Source organism: Saccoglossus kowalevskii, chromosome 3 (genome assembly GCF_978046115.1).
Source record: "Saccoglossus kowalevskii chromosome 3, keSacKowa6.1, whole genome shotgun sequence".
In the NCBI taxonomy this organism is placed as follows: domain Eukaryota; kingdom Metazoa; phylum Hemichordata; class Enteropneusta; family Harrimaniidae; genus Saccoglossus; species Saccoglossus kowalevskii.
In genome coordinates, this window is record NC_140643.1 from 14,174,408 (window position 1) to 14,197,680 (window position 23,273).

At 34.3% G+C, this 23,273-nt stretch overlaps 2 protein-coding genes across 2 annotated transcripts; one reads left to right on the plus strand and one right to left on the minus strand.

The window, feature by feature from the left end:
- Nucleotides 1–2,021: 2,021 nt before the first annotated feature.
- LOC100370586 (proteasome subunit alpha type-5-like) lies at nt 2,022–13,522 on the minus strand. The gene is made up of 10 exons (XM_002741556.4): nt 13,460–13,522; nt 12,726–12,793; nt 12,063–12,129; nt 9,834–9,960; nt 7,212–7,279; nt 6,765–6,872; nt 6,007–6,065; nt 5,225–5,327; nt 4,915–5,001; nt 2,022–2,424 (listed from the first exon to the last, which is right to left on the minus strand). Exons 2-10 carry the CDS (start codon nt 12,752–12,754, stop codon nt 2,347–2,349), a joined length of 726 nt encoding a protein of 241 aa, XP_002741602.1. The 5' UTR covers nt 12,755–12,793; nt 13,460–13,522; the 3' UTR covers nt 2,022–2,346.
- A 294-nt stretch (nt 13,523–13,816) lies between these two features.
- Nucleotides 13,817–21,715, plus strand: LOC100313744 (synaptoporin-like protein). Its single transcript, NM_001168193.1, is given in 6 exon segments — nt 13,817–13,848; nt 13,973–14,038; nt 16,417–16,535; nt 17,353–17,569; nt 18,121–18,312; nt 19,778–21,715. Coding segments are annotated over 6 exon segments (774 nt in total). The 5' UTR covers nt 13,817–13,827; the 3' UTR covers nt 19,937–21,715.
- The last annotated feature ends 1,558 nt before the right edge of the window (nt 21,716–23,273 follow it).

The following is a 23,273-nucleotide window of genomic DNA, read 5'->3' on the forward strand; positions in this document are numbered from 1 at the left end:
GTACAGACTGTTGCTATGCATCACACAGTTCAAGATGACTGCCATCACTAAGTTGTAATCATGAATGTATGCAATTGTTTTGTAGTTTACAGCCAGAGAAGAATTTTTGCCCTTGCAATCCACTACTATACACTGTCTATAGGCACTTTACTTCCATTTTTTCTAAATGTTGTATTTGGATCTGTACATTAAAATTTTTTCAAAGCACATCGAAAAATATTTTAATGTTAAAATTAAATATTGTTCTAGAAGTAAGACTAGTCTCACTTTTTGACTAAATTACAAAATATTTTTGCATCACAAATACTCCAGCAATAGTGTATTTGTATTATTTTTTTGCAAATATCTGGTAAATGAGCTCTGTGGCTGTAATTGCATGTATTATAAACAGATTGAGAATGTGCTCTATTCAAATGAATGTCATCAATGTACCTCGGAATTTGTGTAGCAGTTAGTTTTTGGTTACTGAGATGGGACAGATGTACATTGGGAAATCGGAGTAGTCTGTAATTTGAATTATTTTCAACTGAGGAATGTCATTAAATTTTGTTTTAAAAAAACAACACTACCTAGTTGTATTCAAGTTTATACAACATTGGAACACTTTGATTGCATTGATAAGAGTGAACTGCAACATTCAAATATATTAATGTCACATTCAATATTTATAGGCAAGTTTGGGTTCAGGGCGATAGGGTAGGCAAGAGAACTGCCAAACTCAACATAGGTGGTTGGAATAGCTATACAACTTGTTTCAAGAATGTTTAACCATTATTTTGCCAGCCTCGTGTACTTTTACATTGACTTGAACAAATGGGTTAAGACACTCTTGCAAATGTACATCACACTTGGTACGTTATTGATGTCCACAGATTTGATTCAAATTTTCTTAACTAATTTGAACATGCTCTTTGATCGCTGTTTTAAAGGTTCAACAACAGACTGGTGGTAGTTAGTCTTAAAACCCAAAATTTTACTCAAAAGTTGTATTTTGGTTCCAAAATGGCAGTCTCATGGCCATGTTTCCATATTTTAAAATTTGGCTCAGGGCACTGGAAAAAAAAACACAAAATCACAACTGTTTCTACAGCATTCTTTGGCAATTTTTATTCCAACATGGTATGAACACCACGTTACTAATGCACATTGGTCATTTTTATAAAGGGATTACAAAACAATCAACTGGCAGCCATTTTGGTTTCTTGTCATGGTCACGCATGTTTTGGTTAAATTGTTGGTTATAAAGATATAGTATTTTTTGGTTAAAAAATGAAATTCAATTAGCCCTCTTTTGCATCTTCAAATTTCAATTGCCCAAGCACACAAGACCAATTTTTTGACCGCGATTCGTTGCTTTTGTATAAAGGCACAGAATTATTTGACGGTTGCCATAACTGCGGAAAACTAGTTTATTTGATGTCAGTTTGAAAATTTAGGTGCTTTGTGGTCTGGAACTCTTGTGACAATATGCTTCATGCTTTGGTGATTGAATAAATGCTGCCTCTATTGGAAATGACTACCTACCTGTCCTTATACTGCCAAAAGAAATATTCTCCAGATTTAATTGATGTGAAGAAAACAATACATTCTGTGCTAAAAATTTAGCATGTGTTGTTTTTATCGGTAGTCTATCTCTGTGTAAAAAATCATATGTAGACATGCACATCTACTGAAGGGCTCCATGTATCATGTTTGTAGATTTTTATGCACTATGGCTGGAAGTGCATAGACTGCCAAATGTGGTGATTTATAATCACACACAGAAACTAGCCATGATAAAAAAAATGATTGCCAGCCCATTTTTTTTTTCATCTTAAAAAAATATGAAACATACACACAACCCGGTATGTATTATCCTGATACAAAACCCTTTTACTTAGTCCATGTGTCATGTTCCAAGCATGTCTGGGAAATAACTCTGAGTGCACACAAGAATGCACAGATAAATGAACCCTAAATTTATAGTCCCAAATTTGAAATTTCGCATAAAAATGGGACACTGAATCAAACACATGATAGTATTTTTGTATTTTATACAAGTTTATATGATGTATGCATACATGGACAGCAAAGATAATAATATACATTGAATTATGACAGAATCCTCAAATATTAACTATCAATAACAAAATTCAAGAACAGAAACCACATATAGTTTTGCAAGCAGAATATCTGGCACTTGTCCGTTAATAATGCAACGCTGAAGACATGCAATATAGATATTATGGTGGCTCCAATTTCAAAGTGTCTTGTTATGAAAGAGGTATGCTAAAAGAATAGTATGTCACTGTGATGATGATGATGATGATGTAGAGAGTGAGCAATTTGAAACAGTTCTGTATAAACTTATAACTGTGCAATCACTTCTTCAATTTCTTCTTTTGATAGCATATGAAAGTAATTCTCTGGTGTGACAGTTGCCATCTGCAATGCAAACAGAAGAGTAATATTACACAATTTGTAAATGTGATGTCATTGTCGTGTGTGTTCTGCATTTGAATGGTGATGTAATCAAGCATTAATTTATGCTAATTTATTAATTAAAAATCACCATAGACAACACTATGTGACAGCCCAAAATGGCTACAAACAAACCAAGATGGGAATTCAAACGAGTGCTAGTATCAACACTGCAAACATGCCATTATAAGTTCAAGCATGAGGCATTATGGAGTTCACTAGTAACCCAAACTGCTATGAATTTTCTGTTGCAGTGGCATTTTTTTTTTATTTTGTTCAATTTGTGGGTCTCAGACCAAAAATAAATTTGAAGTGTTTACCATAGATGGAATTAATCAAATTCACGACTGAAGTTAACAAAACACAAAGAAATGAATCTGTATTACACACATCTCGAGATTCATTATACAACATGCAACAGACACACCACTTAGACTGTCGACAGTCCCTCTGGCCTTACGTGTGTGTGTGTTTTTTTTTTATTATTAATATTAATCAAACGCCGTAGGCGTTTGCGAAATGCCGAAGGCATTTCAAGCGCGGGCCGTAAGGCCCGAGAGACTGTTATAGCCTGCAGGACTGGCCTTGCTATTAATTATGCATGCATCTCGATGACATAGTAATAATTTGCATATGGGCGGAGTTAAACTGTTATGCAAAGGTCAAATCGCGGTTTTTTTTTATGTCACGCATGACTTTGATCGTCTCGCCGAGTATAGATCGTTTTCTGCCAAGTATTATCCAGAACTACAAGTTGCGAACGCGAGTTATCTAATTTTAAACAAAGGAAGAGTGCGTTGGTGTCTCATGATGTACGACAACATTTCGCCCAGTAAAACTCCGACGAAAGTAGTGAGTAAATTGTGCATTTCCCCCCGATCCAAGGAGCTAATTTGTATTCTATGCGGAAGAGAATTCTCTGGTAAAAAGGATGCAGAATGTCGGCGAAAGTTATTTAAAGGCTCGTCGAAAACCGTCGTATGTAACAACATTGAGGTGGTGATAGGAGAGGAAATTGACCGACATCTGAACACTGATGTTTCTTGCCGATCTTGTGCTGATAAGGTGCAGACTGTCGTCAATAAATTGACAGAATGGCGGAAGTTGTACACATCGACGAAAAATAAACTGTTGTCCAGGTCTAGAGTCGAAGTGACGAAACGATTACGCAACCAGGAACAACTAAAGTCGTCAAAACGCTCTCTGGTGATGATTGATGATACAGCCGTCCTAGCCGAAGTTTCAAATGGTGACAACCCGCGTGTAACATCTTCTCAGTTTAGCAACATCCTACCAAATTACGATGTCACGGTGAGTTAAGCGATTATGTAATTGATATCCATTATTTAAATTATTAATTTAATGTTAAATATATATTCAGTCATTTTTGTATTATATTTGTTTCCTGTTAATTTATGTGTGCATAGCAGATACCCCCCTCTTTTTTTCTTTTCAACTATTAAATGAATCACTGCTATAAACAACAATTTTCTGTTTATTCATTAAAAAACAAAAATGTAAATTTGTCGATAATAATGAATGAATGGTGCACTACTTGAAATGGTCCAGGCAATGTATATCAATGGGTTTTAATGAAAAACACCAAGTTGAATTTCCCGTCTAGAAGACCCTGTTTCACTAAACTATCGCTCGAACATAAAGATGCTGCTTTTACCCCGATTTTCGTGAGTCGGGCTACCTGTTCTTGCATCAGGGCGACCAGTGGCGATACAATCAAAATAATGGATGATGGTTCGTCGGCAAAGTCACCGATACTGTCCAGCAGGAATGGCGCCATTTCATAAGTCAGCGACTTGCCACTGCCAGTCGGCGCTGTGAGAAAAACATCTTTCTTCTGCAAATAGCCATCAATGACTTGTCGCTGGATTGGTCGAATACTTTCATACCCAAGTTTCTTCAACGCCAGCGAAACTGCATCGCCACAAGCCATCTTCAAAGCAGTGCACTGAACGAAGTTTATAAACTATTGCGTCGTCTGGTGGCTCAATTTTTTTTACTTCCTGTTGACCTGGGACTGCGTGACTTGTGATTGGTTAGCATTTTTATGACATCACTCTGCCTGTCAATCATGATGGTACGCTACAGGAGAATTTCTCTACAGTGGCGAGTGGTGGCGCAGCAGGCTATAACAGTCTCTCGGGCCTTACGGCCCTCGCTTGAAATGCCTTCGGCATTTCGCAAACGCCTACGGCGTTTGATTAATATTAATATTAATAAAAAAAACACACACACGTAAGGCCAGAGGGACTGTCGACAGTCTAACACCACTCTGTCTTGGTAGAATTTGAGAAATGGTTGAGCTTCCTGTATCTAGTCTCAAACAATACTCTACTGTGCTCCCAGGCTCCATGTAGTTTTACTCACTCCATACTTTTAATAATCAGTAATGAAACAAGAGGGCAAACATAAATGACAAATCAGAGGATGCATTACCTCTACATTTGTGGAATTAAGCTTCTCTTCCATCACTTGTTTTAAGATACTTAGTGAAGATTTACTGGCCTCTTTTAACGTCATAGACTGTAATACAAATAACATGTTATTAACTAATGATTGAACGTGAAAGAACTGTCAACAGTATTAGAACAGTTTCCTGAATTTGCAAATAAGATGCACAAGCCTACGTCAGTAACAGATGACAATGCAGAAATTGTTGCATTTTGTTTCCAGCAAGATGGCCCCAGGAAAATGTATTGGATGACCCACAGCCTCAAAGTAGTATTGCTTTAAAATGTTACTATACCTTATGATAAACTTCTTGAAGAGCTGACTGTGCACCTTCAGACCCTGAGCCAATTGCCTTTGCATCATACTCAATAAAGGTACCTGACGGATCTAAATGGTATCTGTCAATATAAAAGTTGTAAGCTCTTTTGTAAAGATATTACCTACTTGGAACAAGACCACAAACCATCCTCAAAAACAGTTCAGGGAAATATAAATCATAGACAGATTAAATTATTTTGATTTTTAAGAGATGAGTTTAGGTCAATGAAATGATTTGAAATTGTAAATCACTGTTTTGTTTTGTGATTCACCTTGGTAATTTGGTAGGGATTTTTTCCCATAAGAACATATTGTGTGCATAAAATCCACTACTGATGACCTCATAAAAAAAGACTAAAAATAAATGGAAAGCAGATAACCAAAATTCATCTTAGTCCTATATCTACTGATCCCAGATTTCAATATTTTACTGCATAATTGTTGTGTGTTGATAATGCAAACCTTGTTGCAATTTTTTTTAATAGCACAACAGTCGTCATAGAGCAAAATTTTGTGTAAACAATGTATTTACACATGTGTAGTACCCCATTTGGATCCAAAAAATTAGGCACAAATTTGGTATTCACAAACCAAAAGTCTGCAATTATGAACACTCCTTGGCATACAGCATATTTAAAAATCACTAGTGTCTTCCCCATGATCTGTGGAGTGCTTCACTTGAGTAGAAAAAGTATGTGATTCTATTGCTGTTCAAAGCAGTAAAATTCATTATTGTAAAATTTACAGATCTATACTCACAACTGTGGTACTTTGTCGTCTATTCCTCCAAAAAGCAGCGCTACACCAAATGGCCGACTCTAAAATGTAAACATGAAAGCCAATAAGAAAAGAAGTCCTTAACATTTTAAGCATCTCAGAAAGTCATAGTTAATTATCTTATCAAACTAGTAATTGCATAGTCCCTGTGAGTTATCAAATTTAAGGAATATATAGAATAGAACATAAACAATCATGGCATGTCAGAGATATGTTCTAAACCAGAATTCAACAAAATGCTCGTCAGTTTGACTAAAAGTGTTCAGAAGGTCCTATAACGTCCAATGTATGTACCATTCTGAACAAAATGCATTCATATTTGATCAAGATCCAGTTCCATTAAAATGGTCACCATTTGGTCATCTTAAATCTGCTCATCAAACAAATGCACACCTGACATGATGTATATATATATAAAGTTTGCACAGGATCAGTCATGGCACATCTGGAGCCACATTCATTCAAACAAAATTGCCTTTAGTCTGCCATTTTTAATCCATTCTCAAAAAAATTTCACCTATATTCAACAGAGATTCAGCCAAGTTGAATCATGAAAATGGGCATGCATATGTATTCCAAGATGTATGATGTACTGGCATATGTGAGCTACAGTTGGAAACACACAGAAATCAATTCAGCAGCTCATGCATAGTCCATAGAAATAATTGTACAGTGGTGCATATTCAAGCAACATGGAAGGTTCTGTGATGTAACTCTGCCCCAAGAATAACACAACTTACCATAGCTCCTACGTCTGCATCATCATCACCAAACTGAAGTGCTAGATTAGATACTGCCTGTGTTACACTTTCCACTGTCATCTTCTCATTATAAGTGAACCAATGATTCTACATGTAATATGATGAAAACTTTTTGGTAACTGATTGTCTCAACAGGATTGTAGTACACATGATGAAATTTGTTCTGACAATGATGCTTAAATAAATAAATAAATAATATTACATCATGTTGATTATTTGGACCTAAACACACTTAACCCTCCAATCACAATCCCCACCCTTTATCATACAATACTCTATAGTCTCAACACAACCTTTATTTCTCGATCACGGATTGAGTGACATTCATGCTCTATTTCATAAGTTTAATCAATTGGAAAAGCTCATTTGACCATGCAACACAGTACAATACCAAAAAAAAGCAAAAACAGCAATATAAACACTAACCTGTGCTTCCACTCTGGCTTTGTCAACCATGATTCTTGAATCTGCTATCAAGCCACTCATTGCACAGGCTGTAAACAAATAACAAATTAAAGTAAAAACCTGTAGAAATGATTTATGTGGGAATATGTTGTGCTTTCAGAAACAAAAAATAGCCTTTCAAATAAACATGGAACTCCAGACACGTACAAAATTTGAGTGAAGCGCATAAAAAGGCTGTATTACATTACAATGGGAGACAGAGAATGGAATTAAGGCTACACCGATTTAATTTTATGGATGACATCCGCGTGCGCATTAGTTTTCGCCTGTTCTCAAAAAAAAAAAAAAAAAAAAATCTACGACGAGTCTCCACAGATCGTTTTTCTGTCCAGAACTTGCCGACTCATATTGTCGCAAAGCGCCGACTTGTCGTAAAACTCGTTTTGGACTACCTCAAAACTTTGCTGGTTCCCGGCGTCCTTTGCGAATGGTAGGTAGGACGCAGGTAACTAGTAATCGCCATATTGTTCCATTTGGGCCGGTTTTCCGGCCGGAAGGCACGTGACTGAGTGACGTAATTTGAAAACATTCCAAGTTCCGTTCTGAGTAAACATGTCTATAATACTACAATAAAGCCATGCTCAAACATACTGCCTGCTTAGATTTACACATTTGAGATGTTTCTGACATTCCTCGCTGTTTCTGTGAAAATTTATAACAAAAGAAACAGTTTTTTATTCACCCAACTTTCGAAAGTAAAAGGAAACCCCTGAATGGCCACGAGCGTAAGCGCTGCCGTCAGGTAACCAAGGGAAATAGAACAAGCAACGAGAAAGTGACGGATCAATCAGAATGCCGGATTCATTACTAGTTACCAGCCACTTGAGGCTTGGTACGCCATGGCACTTGAGGCGGGAACCAGCCAACCTCAAAACCAAACTCCGCACAGTTAGATGCGCGTTACGTAAAGCGCAAAGACCTATGGGAAAGAGATTGCCTCAAAACATGCAAATTTTGCCATAAATGATCCAACATGGCGACCACACCACCAAAATACGCGAGCATAAAAGTTCAGAGGTGAAACGGAGGGATTGTTGTAGACTGGTACGCAATTGACATTGGCCAGGGAGACGTTTTTACAGCTATACGAGAGGTCGGTAGCGGCAAGCGAGTTTCGCCCAGACAACTTTGAGAACATATTGTCCAGAGTGGCTGTCCCGCGTTTCTTCTGCAATGTCGAGAGAAATGGGAGAGGAGTGGAGGTGTATGGTGGCCTAAAAGTCGGTCAGGCGACAAATCAGTTCGGTTGCTTTGTCCGCATTGAAGTCGACAAAACTGCAACGAAAGCAGCAGAAACTCCTTGGCCAAAGTCCCCTTATGGGGTGAAGACAATTTTCTTCTTATTTTTTTTTCATTTTCTGATTCGGATAATTTGCTTGCACACACATTCAGTAATATTTTGATCATATGACGCATTTTCATCAAGATACATGTATATAATTTTCTGCATCCAAATTTTTGTTGACTCTCTGTTGGTGTTTTTTTTCAATATCGAGCCTCTTATAATTTGTTACAGAGTTGAAGTAGTTCTTGAGCATTTGTGTCTACACTTAGTCTATCTGAAGTGTCACTTTAAAAGCTGTAGTTTGAATGTCAAAGAAGTTAATTTCCAGGTTGCTGTTGACAAACTTATTGTTCATTTTTAATTATTTTTTTTTCAATACAACACAGTAAGTTTTTCTTTATTATTGAGTTGATGTATATGCCTTTGGCAAAGCTAACATCTGCCTTACCCTATTGCCTTTTCAAAATCAAAGGTGATGATACCTGTGACAGTAATACAGTACGAAATATGTACATCAACATGTGCCTCCTACAAATAAAGACTTGTTGTTTTTTTGATACACTGTGGTTAAATTCGTAATAATAGCTCCGTAGTCCTGTGGTTTTAGCAGCATTTTTTTGGGGGGGCCGAATTTTTTTTTTTTCGCCCTCTCGCATTAGTTTTGGGGTCTTCAGAGGATGTCATCCATAAAATTAAATCAGTGTGGCCTAAGTAGAGGATAGAAGTGAGAGTTAAAATAGACAATTGTCAAGTTATAGTACTCAGTTTCTGTGCAAGAATGGGAGGGCTGAATTCTAGTTCGTGCATTTTTTTGCTGGTTTTTCTAGTTCCTGCTATTCTGTTTTTAAACCAGAGCGTGCAAGTTTCTAAGGTGACATCAGAACTTAAAATTGTCTATTGATGGGGAAACATCTTAGCATGAAGATGTGTAGTAATAAAGTGGCTGTTAAATTGCAACAGATTCGTGGTCAGTAGATCAAGTTCAAATTCTTCTTGGGTGGAACACCGAGGGCGAGTGTGCCACTGACTCAATAGGAAGAGCAAATCTCCTGGCAGAGCTTTCTTAACAACTAGCAATAGATGCAATTGTGGGGGAACCTTTGTTAAGGTATGCAGGTGATTGTGTTTGACTAGGCCTGGTTGAAGTATGTGGGGAGCATAGTGGGCTCACTGACAAAGATAAGAATGTTCCAGGAACATCAGGCTTATTTCAACCCATGGTTGGCGAAGAGGGAGGGGTTTTTACACATTACTACCAGGTAATGGATGTTGATTTGAAGTGATGAAAAAACCTTTACCTATATGTGTATCTACTTCTACTATTTTTTCAATACTTGTAGGTTCCATTAATGAAGAAGTAATTCGCTTTTCTACAGCAATGACAACACCTTCTGATGTTTTGATACCAATGGCAGTGGAACCAAGCTGCAAACGGATTCAAACACTTAATTAGAACAAGTTGTCCTGCTGTGTTATAAAAACAATGCACATCACACTCGCAGTTATAAGTTGATAATTCAAACTAATTGTAACAAAACGAAAATATTTAGAAAGGAAGTGCATTTTCTATATCACTTTTCGTTCTATAAATATTGAATTGTGGGTAAAATATGACATCACATCTGTTGAAATAAATTAAGAAAATAAATTTGTTCATATACTTGCGAAATACTGATATGAATTAGTTTAATATTTCAGTGTGAATATTAATCATGTATAAAATTATAATAAAAGAAATTAAAAATGTGGCAAAGACACAAGTGAAAATAAAATTCGTTATTTTTGGTCATTGAAAATAGCATAACACTTGTTTGTACCCTGTTCACGGTCAACAATTTATACATGTGTAATATATATCTATAGAATAGAACTCTTTATTAACATCGTAAAGATAATATGACATTTCGTTTTTGGTGTTATGTTTTACATAATTGTATAGACCGCAAATTACATAAAACTGAATGAGCATGTATTTTATAACAAGTTCCTTTTTAATCTACATTATGTTTTTATGGATTAATGTAATGTGTTGGTTGTTTATTATTTGTATAAATTTTTCATGGTTGCTAATATCATAGGTCAGTTGTAAAATGTTTGTCTTCAATTCTGTTACATTTTTCACGGGTTCTATTCTGTAGTGGAATTTTAGGTCTTTGATGTCGACCTGTTTCAATATTTAATTTGTGGCAACTCATTCAAAAACATGTAAAATAACCTGACTGCTTTCCTGTCATCTGTGATTTTTGAATAACATTTTACCCATGTATTGATATAATATACTTTACATAGTTCTTGGAAGCGTTTCGTTGGTTGTATATTAACTTGTTTACTATACGTTTTCTTTAGATCATGTAGTTTAGATAACCAGCAGTTTTTCAGACTTCCATTCTGCATAGTATGCTATATTATATATTTTTACTTAATACATTACTAATGCTTCATTGATGTCCATAACCAAAAAAGAAATGTAACGTTTTCTTTATGTGTCAATAAAGTACTATTCTATTCTATTGCTTGTTTATAGTACAAGAGAGCTTTGTATGGTATGGTACATAACAGTGGAAGTCTGCCTGTATCCATCCTGAACTAAGCTGTGTAACTAGTAGTGCTATTAACATTTACTAAGTGGTACTTATCTGAACTAGTTTTGTTTCATATACTTCAGTGCACAGGCTCCATATTTCTCCAGTATTGAATAAAATTGACAGTTGAGTTGTTCAAGTAATTTTGTTTTTAGTGTCACATGATATAAACTGTATAAGCGACTCATTGATATATTGTATAAAATATATGAAAAATTGAGCATTTGGTAGAAAAATGAATAGTTTCAGATGTGTTGCCATACAAATCACTGTATATGGTTGGCACTAGTATGCTAACATGTTAACAGTTTGAGATCCTACTTTAGAAATTATAGATGAAATCATTTCTTCAATTTTTCACAACAGATGTCATCATTTACCCATAATCCTTTGCTGTAGAATCAAGATGGTGAACTAAATATGCATGAATTTTGATGAAAAACTAAATGTCTCAAGAATGAAATTGATATAATAAGAAATGAAAATTGCATTCTCTTGCATCTGGGAGTGTTATGTTGCTAGAACGGACTTACACTTTAAATAAGATCCAATAGTGTTGTTGCTACAAAATTAACAAGTATGGATCATCAAAGGAACCAGTATGGCCAACATGAGAAGGAGGTGTTGCTTGTAGTGCTTAACCTTTAAAATTGTCAGTTTCGATATCAAATTAAAAAAAATATTCATGTAAATTACAGAAAGTCATAAAACTATACAATATGACTGAATGGTTATAAATATGAAAATCTATTTTTCCCCCGAGCATCTGCAACACAAACTAGTCTGTTATAAAGAATGTTATCTGCAATTAAACAGTGGGCTCCAATTTCAAAAAGGTTAGTCCAGGGGAGTATTTAAAAAACAAAAAATGTACCTTCAGACCCCTAATCTTTTAAGACCATCAAAATGCCAAAATGAAAGCGATCACAATTAATCACTGCATACCTTAATTGCTTCTATTGCATACTCAACTTGGAAGAGACGTCCTTCAGGAGAAAAAGTGTTGACACCCCTAAAATAAAATAATTAATTGGAGTCAACATACATGTATATATATGAATAAATTGATTTTAATAGTAAATGGGTATAGCATATACGACCACAAATTCAATTGTTACTTTGTATGATTTGTAAGACTTTATTCTTGACCTTAGACTGACATCCCATTTTTCAACTTTACCTTATGGTAATGTAGTGCAATCAAATTTTAGGATATTATAAAACCATTTATTTTCACTGACATTTAATTTCACTATTTTGATGATTTCAGCATATTCACAGTTTTAATTTTAAAAATTTGTCAAGGAAAATAATGACTTTTATTATTATTTTAAATGTTCTCATAGATTCAATTTAGGGGATTTTACTTACTAGAATCAGGAAAAATGGCAGAATTAAAACCCAGTGAATAATTAATGCATTTACAGTAAACAACATTGATATTTGTATACATTGTTTAGGAATGTTGCTGCCTGAAAAATAACATGATTTGGGAACATATTTGCTAACATTTCAATGTTTTAGTTGTTCGTTGCACGATACCCAGTGATCGAGAATATATATACACATTATATAACCAGAATAAGATACAAATATATATATACGTACCTGTCATATTCCGAACGAGTGAGAAACATCCTGAATCCTGGATATTGATATCAAAAAACACTTTATAGCTAGAGAAAGCAAAAAAAAAATTGTCAAAATCATATCTTACTTCGGATCAATTGGAAACTGGTAATGGTGATATGCTGTCCACAATAATAGACAACACTGTCTGCTACATCACGGTTACTAAACTGTGACTACATGTACGTGTTTCCAGATACGTTGATTGATTCAAACTCAAAAATATAATTTAAAATTTATATTTAGCATAGCGTTACAAATTACATAATTGCAGATTCGGGTTATTAGCCCAGATCCCGCTTTACTTTTCTCATTCATGGTGTGTTTTTATATAAAAGATCATTGACAATAAATCTATGTTTTCATATACCGTTAGAGGGGCGGGTACCTTCTGAACTCTTTGTTTTAGCTGGCTACTCTGAGAGCGAATATAATTGCAAAGATGAGCACGAAGTTGTGAATCTGGTCGAAATATCATTCATCTACTCTGTTGATTATCAATCATTATGACAACGCAATTTCACATTTGTAGTCGACAGTCGCTTGAGCTGTATTTGCGCTAACTAACTGATAACGTTATGCACAAATGTGCTGTACTGCACATCTGAAGCGAGGATTAACATGCAGTTTTATGTGCACTGGAAAACGTATTTAAATTGTAACATCTTAAACGAAGCATACTTTTTTTAATTTACTTCAAATACAAAACCTACCTACACGCCGGGCTTCTGCTTTTAAAATGGCGGTCGGCGCAAAGGCTCATGGGAGGATGCTACTTCATTATTAGTATTTTTGTAGTACCGGCGGCAGTTTCTGTATTTCAATTTATGCTACCCAGAATATATATTACAATACCATTTTTCACATTGATAACAGACTCGGTAATAAAACAAAAATAAATATGACCTGGTACCGGGTGAGTATGAGATCATCGTCTGATTTGCCCTTCCCATTTTCCTTTTGAACAGCAATGTTGATTGGTGTAATAAAAACGACAATCTTCTTTTGAACCAATCATTGATCGCTTTACAGGTGTACAATAGTCTCGTCACAAGATATACAGTCGCTCGGAAAATTCAACATGGAGGCAGCTCAGCAGATGGTAAGTATTATTGTTTTAGCTAGTTAAATTAAATCTAGTAAAAAAATAAAATTCTTTTTTGAGTGGAAACGACTTGAGAGTGTGAACACTTATCAACTATCTATGTTTTATTATTTGTTTGTAGATCACAAAGAACTACTCTTTAAGAGTGTTGAAGGAGCCGAGGGGGTTCATTAAATTTCTCGAATTTGTAAGTAATAAAACGTTCATATTTTGCAGTCGTGTACTCTAATATTATTCAGCATTTGTTATCACAATATCCTGCAATAGTTGAATTTATTGTATGGTGCAACATGGTGCAAAGTATAGACTGATTTTGAACATTTTACTTTATTCGAAGTGAGCGACTCCCACTATCTCAGTTAGTCGTCACTGCTGGGGGGTAGCAAAGGCCAGCGCCGATTTTATTGTGACAGGACGGTGTTGTTTGGTATTTATAGTGCTTTTAAATTTTATTCTCCAGAAAAATGTAGACAGTAAAATTGTTGACACCTGTATGCATGCAATGCTAGATTATAACAACCTTGATTCAGAAATATAGCACTGTGGTTTACAGTTACATAATACATGTAACCAGATGAGACCATGTCAAATTTTAGAAACAAAAGTAGAGCTATTTTGACTCCTTTGAAATGCAAGCTGTGATCTTGTGTAATGTAATTCTCAAAGACGAACATGGAACAGGAAGTCAGTAGAAGACAAATGACTCTGAGGGAAAGTTAGTTAGCGTGGGGTAAAATAGAGGTGTTAATCCAAAAATTGCTTGTCTTTTCTTGTTTGTGATTGGTCCCGGCAACGTTTGAGGAATCATGACGTAGCTTCATTTTTGAGAATGTGCCATTCACTTGCAACCTTCCCCCCTCTAGTCCAGGAATGTTGCCTGGTTTATAGCAGAAACAATACAGTATCGTACACTCCTGTATACATCCGCAAATCCCACAATATTGTGGTAGTGAGTGAGTCATCACCTGCGCATGCGTGAGATGGCCATAGCGTGTCATTGGTTACAAACAAGCGTTTACCCATGAGTCTTTGCATTTTTAGCATGTGTTATCTTCGCTTAGGACTCAATTCCCACGCGTGCACGTGTGACAACACTCCCGCTTTAATGTCAACATTTATTATACAGGGGTGCGTTCACCTAGAGACAAATTTTGCAAGCCTTTGCTTAATAATTTGCTTTTCATAAGCATTAGGTAAAACACTACTCATCAGCTTAAAAAAAATGATGGAATGGTTCGAAAATGTTTTGCGCCTGTGGCCACTGAAGGCATCCCAGATTAGGCATGTGGATGAGATTCATGTGCATTTAAAGGCCCATTGTCTTGCACTCAGCTGTTTTACTGTTTATCTATTTAAAACCTTTAAACCTTTTGAATGCCAAAGTAAAATTTTGCCACTTTTTGCATCTTTTATTCAAAAGTGTTGTTCTATCCTTGTATTATGTCCATTAAAATTAACAAAGAATTTATAGAAAATTAAGTATAAAAATATAAAATGTTGCACCTGTATTTCAAAGGGAAAAACTACAGCATTCAAAGTTAAATATTACAGTTCAGGGTTGAACTCATTTTTAAGGCAAAAATATCATGAAAATACCTTGGTTACATTGAAACTGTGTTGTGAGATGTCAACCAAGGCATGTGTTTGTATACATAACATTGGGGCATTTCTATGTATGTTTATACAAAATTGGAGGCATGAGGGTAGGTTTCCAAGGCAGTTAGGTAGGGCATTGAGTAGGGTTTGAAATACATGGGTGCACTGCACTGCACTGCACTGTGCATGTTGTTTTTATCATCCTGTCAGTGTGCCTGTAGACTAAAACATGATGTGCATGCCATGTATGTAGAAAATTAAAAGAATAATAAGCCAATGTTATTGGTAAATATGCATAGATTTGATGTTTTGAAATAAAAATTTAGAAGTCAAATCACTTTTCCACGACTGCACATACAGCCCAGATAACATAGTTAATGTAGTTTCACCGGTTTGTGTTTGGATGACCCCCTATCGGGACACAATCACACGAGTATATTCTAATATTCTGTATTCTATTGTTCTGTGTTTCAATACTTGTTTGTCGTTTTAATATTAGTTATAGCTGTTGCAGAATAAAAAGTTTAGTTACTATTTAGAGTTCATCCAGTGAACATTGTATGTTTATTTCTCATCGTTTATATTGCCATACCCACATACAAGACTATATGGTCCTAAAACAACATAACCAAAAACTGATGATTGCTACAATAAATACACAAATTTCCTCAACAATGTTCATAAATAACATTTGGTGAAGGTAATTCTCAAAACCATCATGCACACTATATCTTCGGAAAACTTTCTATTTCAATCCCTGGCATCAGGGCAATGGCTTTCATGGCCTCCACAAAGTCTTTATATTTTTTGAAAGATAATAAATTTTTCAATTTATTGCACACTATTATTTCCTATTGGTCAGTTGTACCTTGTTCCACTGGAGATTTTCTTATTTTAAATTACAGTTATATAGAATTCATAATATTAGCCAATCAGATGTTTGTAATGCAGATTTATTCTTTTTTTCAGATTCTAGCCATATTTGCCTTTGCAACAACAGCAGGCCATTGTGGTTATTTCACTTTCAAATTAAGTTGTAATGATGATGATTACCCTGCTGAGAGAGTTGATTACTGCTATCCGTTTGAGTAAGTTTTTATTTTAAGCGTTCGTTAAGTTATCACTAAATTATTGTGGTGAATCTTCCCAAGTTGTCGTCAAAACCAGTTAGATTTATTCAATCCTGTCTGTTCAAAGCTTACATTAAAATTGGGGGACAAATACATGAAAAGTGAATGAAAGTGTTCTAAAAATTGGCAAAATGTTACATTTGTGAAAAGCAAAAAAATGATCTGGGTGGATGATTCAAAGACGATGCATAGTACGGTACTATAAAAGAAAAAATATTCACTGGTTATGATTTAATTTAGTGGATTTGATGTTTCATTAATATATATATATTAGGTTCTTAATCACTGGTTTATTATTGCCCAATTTAAAAATATTTGCTGGGTTTTTAATTCAGTACCGGTACATTTAGCTATCCTGACATTAGCAAAAATAAAACCATGAACTTCAAAGATAAAACCCAGAGTATGACTAATGTACATATAATAATCGGTGTCTTGTGAATAAAGTATTTATATATATATTTTGTTGTTAATATCATCTTTCATCTGATTGATATTTTGGCGATCTTACCATATGTTACTATGTGTTGTAATTTAGTGACATTTATGCATCATACTTTTTGTAAATGTGAATTCTGAATCCATTTTTTTTTTTACAGCTCATCCTACACCAAGTGGTTAAAAATAATGTGATAATATAAGATTATTACAACAATACTGCATAGCATGCTCGGCGACAGTCCATGACCCTGTATGCATACTTTGCAGTATTCTTGTGATAACTCATATTCATAAACAACTCGTTATAAATAATCATATTTTTTTATTGTTTTAGCATGACCCAAACCACAATCTCCTATCCCCTTTGTGTGCATACCACGCCATCATCAACAATGGCACCAAATGAAATTAATCTTAAATTGGACCCTTCAAGTTCAGCCGAGTACTTTGTGGCTGTTGGTGTGTTAGCCTTTCTTTATTGCATAGTCGCACTTGTTTGGTATGTATTCTTTGAGAAGAACCATCGTGATAAGGACCTACTTCCACTTGGAGTAAGTTTATCTTTTATCTTATCATTTGATACTGTCAGGGCTGGTAGCCCAAGTATGGATTTTTAAGCAACTTAATTGAAATAAACATATTTTTTTAGCTAGCAGTAAGTAATTTGAATTCAAATATATTTTAATTATGAAATTTTTTTATTTAATATTTTACTTAATTTTTTTCTAATTTAGTATTATGTCTACTGTATTTGCTTTTATTTTAGAAGAACATACATCGTTGTATGATCAAAATTTCTTTTTATATAGGACTACTAAACTATAACTTGTGACTATAGAGCATGTTTTGTATTAGGTTTTTCAAAAGTCTCCTTTGAGCAGAAACTAGAATGTTTTTAGTCGAGTACTTTTGCTTGTCCATCATTCTGCCCATCCCACTAGACTAAGACCTGCAGTATTATTCAAATACATTGGACATAGTAAGTTTATAAAATGACTTCAAACAATTTGAATTTTGAATATCTATTTTCTGTAAAATGGCGTACATATTGAATATATTCATGTATATGTACATCCTTTTTAATAAGTTTTCTTGCTTTTAGGATTTCGTGATGACCTGCATTTTTGTCCTGTTGTGGTTGACCGGTTCATCGGCGTGGGCCAAAGGCGTGACAGATGTGAAGTATGCAACTGATTTTGATACTGTTCAAAGTCTCCTGCCAGAATGTTCATTAGAGTCTGTCACTTGTACTCTTGTAAAGAGCCCAAGCTATGCTACTCTGAATGTTTCAATAGTGAGTACATGCCTTACATTCACTTCAATACCATCCTGTGAATGTTGATAACATTATACAAATGTATTAACATTAGAAGCCCATAAATGCAGTGTTCAATACTAAGCCCAACTCTTAGCCCTACTGTCAAATTTCGGAACATGCCAACCTGACTGCGCTCTGATTTTGATGATTGTAAAATGAAATAGTTCAGATGACAAATGGTTATTATCAATAAATCAAAAATACTATATTTTTATTTTGGGTCAACAACTTTTTCAACTTCAGCTCATTAACATTAGTGACACAGGTGGTGTTGGAATTAACACATACATTGTCTTTGATTTGATCTAGTAGCATACAACTGTCAATGGAGTGACATTAATTTATTAAGACCAAACATTTTGTGTGTGCAACATCAAGGGTTTAGATCTTCACTAGCAGTGTTATGCTATATAATACATTATAATACATCTGGCATTTTACCATTCTGTGAAAACCCATATATGCATTCATTCCTTAACATATTTACACAAAATTTCAAATTATCACTTGTTTTGTGGTAAACCATGTCACCAACATTGACGCATTCAAGATTATTGACGTCACATTTGAACACTACTTTGTTTCCATTGAACACAGAGGTTCTATAACGTGTGACTGAAATCAAATTCTGCCACTGAACACACACTGCAAGATGATTTTCGATGCCATCTTGGGTCGTTATCTGTCATTAAAATATTATTACAAGCGTGAAAAAATGTATAATAATATGAGGTTATTACGAGAATACAGAAAAGTATTCTGAAAGACAGTACAGCGGGAGTATCGGCCAACGCACAGTGGAGGTCAATGAGGCTGTATACTGTCTGACAGATGTATAATAATAAGGTTTATCATGAGAATACCGTAAATTATGCACTCTGTCAGTATGACATCACATTGACCTTCACTACACTTTGTTCGATACAATTACCATGCTTTCTGGTATTCTCGTGATAACAACCTTTAATTTTTCATATTTAATTTATCTATTGTAATCATTGAGGAGAGGAAACAAATTTTTGGCTGTTTTGCTGATGACTAAGAATGTTAATGAACTAGTGTTGAGCCCATAATTGGTTATTGACTTTACAAACCATAACCCTTTGAGTACAATAATTTTAACCGCCAAAATTTTCATGCAACATTTTGCACATTTATATGTATTTTCCTCTAAAAATTCTTTGTTATTTTTTGACCAAATAGGCATATTTTCCTTTTGCAGGTCTTGATAAAAAAATTTAAAAGTTGACTTTGGCTTTCAAAAGTTATTGTTAATAAATCTGCATTTGTTCACTACCATTCTATCTCACTAAAGTTTTTAGTGAAAACAGTCGTTAATAAATGCAAGTTACCAAATCAAGTATTGGACCATTTACAAAATATCTCAATAGACAAGATTCTCTCTAATACTAGTAACTGTATTATTACTATTTTCTTACAGGTTTTCGGGTTCTTAAATATGTTTGTATGGGCTGGAAATGTATGGTTTGTATATAAAGAGACTCCCTGGTTCGATAAGTACGAGGCATCAAAGCAACGGCCTGCAAATCCTATGACACCTGAGAAACAAGATATTGAGACCCCAGATAATACAATTTAGGTTCAAAGTAGCTGATGATTTAACCCTTATTTTCTTGGCTCTCCTCTTGGTTGACTGGTTTTGCAGTGTGGTGATATAACGTAAAATAACAATGTGGCACTGTAAGAGTAGTTATGTGGATGAGTATTTTTGATAGGTGGTCTCTTCCAATTGTAGCCAGTATTAGGTAGCCTGGTGTGGCTAATTTTGTTATGAGGTCATCGTTATTACATTCACATTACTGCTGAAAATACTGTTCAGTCATGAGAGACCAATTTGTTAAGAAAGTCATGTATACAATCAATAAACTAAAACATTATCATAATATCAACGACTGGCTTTTATAGCAACAGGAAGGTGGCAGTCTTGAAATTATGTTTTCTTATACTGCAGCAAAAAGGCTAAATTATAGGTCGCATCTTTGATTTTAACCCAGACCTATACTCTTGCTTATAACTTATAAATACAGTTCATATTAGGATAACCCACCTCCATTCCCATCCCCACCTTTCAGTATTATCTTACTATGAACTGGGTTTTTGCTGATAACTGAAATCTGCTAAAGTAAATGGATATGAACATGTAACCATTTCAGTTATATAACTTCAATAAAAAAATCTGTGAATTAACTACAAATTAAAAAAAAACATTTATGGTACTCTAGTTCTGCATAGAAGCATTTACCTGACCATACAATGTTATTCCCACTTCTGGTTATTGCTGGAGAAGTTATTGTGTTTAATGTTAACTTTTAAACTCGCTTGTTTGAAATGTATATTGTCTATATATTTACTACTGTAAAATTTGTATTAGAAACCACTGCTTCTAATAAAATTGGAAATGGAACAGACCGGGTGTTGCTTTTACGGTAATACAGCATCATGTGAATGTTTGGTTCTCAATTATTGATAAAGAATGGATGTGGCTTCTAATACAGATTTTATAGTATAACTAGTAGTCTATTCTAGCCAATGAGATGCTATCATGAATGGCAATTTTGCTTGTCCCGGGCTACAGAATTACCTTTAATGTCAAGTCCCAGTTGGGCATTTTGTTTCTGTACTCTACACTACTGATATTCAGCGATACTTACAGAATCTTAGATTCAAGAATGCCACACAGGACACTAATCGGGGGGGGGGGGGGGGTCGTGATCCCAAATTCGGTTTTATAAAAGTCTAAGAGGTTATTATTCTTACTTGTGTTTGAAAGATTTTTCATAAACAGAGTGTGTGCCATTTTGGGTTGACTGTACATACCGGTACTCTATATACAGTTTAATATTATTTATGCTTTCTAATACCTCAGTGAATTGTTGCCAGGTGTCCCGTTAATACTTTGTAGATACAAAAAAGAAAAACATATTTGTAATTTGTCTACAGTTTTCTAGACGTGTAAACATCACACTTGTACTTGTATGTGAAATTACATTGGAGATGTTAATAGGTTCAAAAACCAGTGAACTGTTTACTGAATAGGTAATCAACAACACTTAAATATCCTTGGTATGTCAGGAAGAATGCATGTTTGTTAAATGGTCAAAATAATTACATTTCATCATTTGCTTCATGCTAATAGGGTGTTCCAATGGCAGTGTTTGAAATTTCTCAAAATTGTCTATCAGATACCATGCCCTGCCACGAAGTTACCAACCTTTTATTAAAGATTGATATAATACTTATGTTCTCATTCCAAACAAGCACCACTAAAAAGATACATTTTTTTTTTCTTCCAATTCCCCTCAGTATAGTAATAATTTTAATTATTAAAAATTTGAAATAAAATATTTTTTTGCATGTACATATTGATATTGTTTCTGCAATTGCTTTCTTTTCCCAAAGCGAACCTATGTATTGATCGTCACTGTAGTTATAAAAACCAGTGAGTACACGTGTAAAAAACCTAAAATTGACATTGTACAAGAAATTTTGTACAAGATTGGAGGTGGGCAGAATTGTTTGGTAGCAAGGGGTATTGAAAGTAGACCTACTTAGTTATATGCTTGCACCAATGACTTCTAGACTTATCTAATCTTAGCCATATATTTTAGAGCAATGCCACGTTGGTTGCATTGCTCATGTGACCCAATTAAACTTCTATGGTGATGATGAAACAACTTCAAAACCATTGTAATACTAATAAGAGCACATCATTTTAAAATTGGTTTTTGCACTAATACTAAAAACAGAAAAATAATAACTCGTAGATATGTAAAACCTGTTATGATTTGTAATTGCATAATATAATGCATACAACTGAGCAATGGCACCAAATTGGATTGTCTGACGTGATTAATGCAGAGGTGCAAATGACACAAGCCAGTGAATTGCCTATTTGTCATGGATAATAAATAAAAATATAGCAGATTTATCTGTACACATTATCCATGGTGAAATATTTAATAATTTGTGCTCTGCTTTCCATAATACGATATTGTAACTGCCTTCTTTTTTGTGGTATATTTTATTTTTGTTGATGGGTTGTTTATTTAACCACATCATCAGTCAAATAAAAATTGTCCTGTATGTCTGAGGTGTTGAAAAAAGCTGTCATAAAACCCAACTATTAATTTTTTTATGACACTAAAGTAAAAATAAAACTATAATTTTGCGGATAAAATGATAACTTTCTTCCAAGTTCAATACAGCTAAATGCAAGAGCTGGACATACTAGAAGTGATTAATTTTTTTTTTTAATTTATGTAATTATATAAAAAAAAACTAACCTTGTATATTATAGTTATTGTATATACAACAATTTCTTCACTTTCTATTAAAAATTGAATAATGTATATGCGTTACTGTTGTGCCAAAAGTGTTGTAGCTAAACATTACACATATCAAACTGTACTCTTGCAAACTTCATGTATTCTATATTGAGGTATTCTCCACTGATTGGACGTTGTGCACTTGTTAATTAAATAATGCTGTCTGTTAGACCAATAGATATTTTTAAGCATTCCACAGAAATTGTTTGAAAAGTCAATTAAAAAAATAGAAATTCTGTACATTATTGAATCCAATAAGTTGAATTAGCATTTGGTGGAGCAATAATTAAAATTTTGTTGAATACATTTGTAATAATCATTTCATAAGCTTTCTACATGCAACGTGATGGTGATATTGGCTTTGTTTATACTGGGGGAATTTGAATTGTCATCATATACTACCTTTTGTGATTATTTAACTAATATACACACATATTATGTTATGGATCATTTTTACATTTTAATAATTGTTGGATATATGTATTTCCAAACCTGATTATTGTAAGCATATGTTAAATTTTAATAGTTGTTTAGTTTTGCTGAGATAAACAAAGAATGGCAAATAAACAGAAAACAGTTGATAAAGAAAAA

Bases quoted from the DNA above. Each gene is read 5' to 3' on its own strand.
- LOC100370586 (XM_002741556.4), bottom strand. From the start codon at position 12,754: ATGTTTCTCACTCGTTCGGAATATGACAG. The intron at 5,002-5,224 runs GTATAGTAACAT...TTTGTATTACAG, and splicing joins TTCAAGAAGTTTATCATAAG to TCTATGACGTTAAAAGAGGC. The intron at 2,425-4,914 runs GTAATGCATCCT...TTTGCATTGCAG, and splicing joins TTAATTCCACAAATGTAGAG to ATGGCAACTGTCACACCAGA.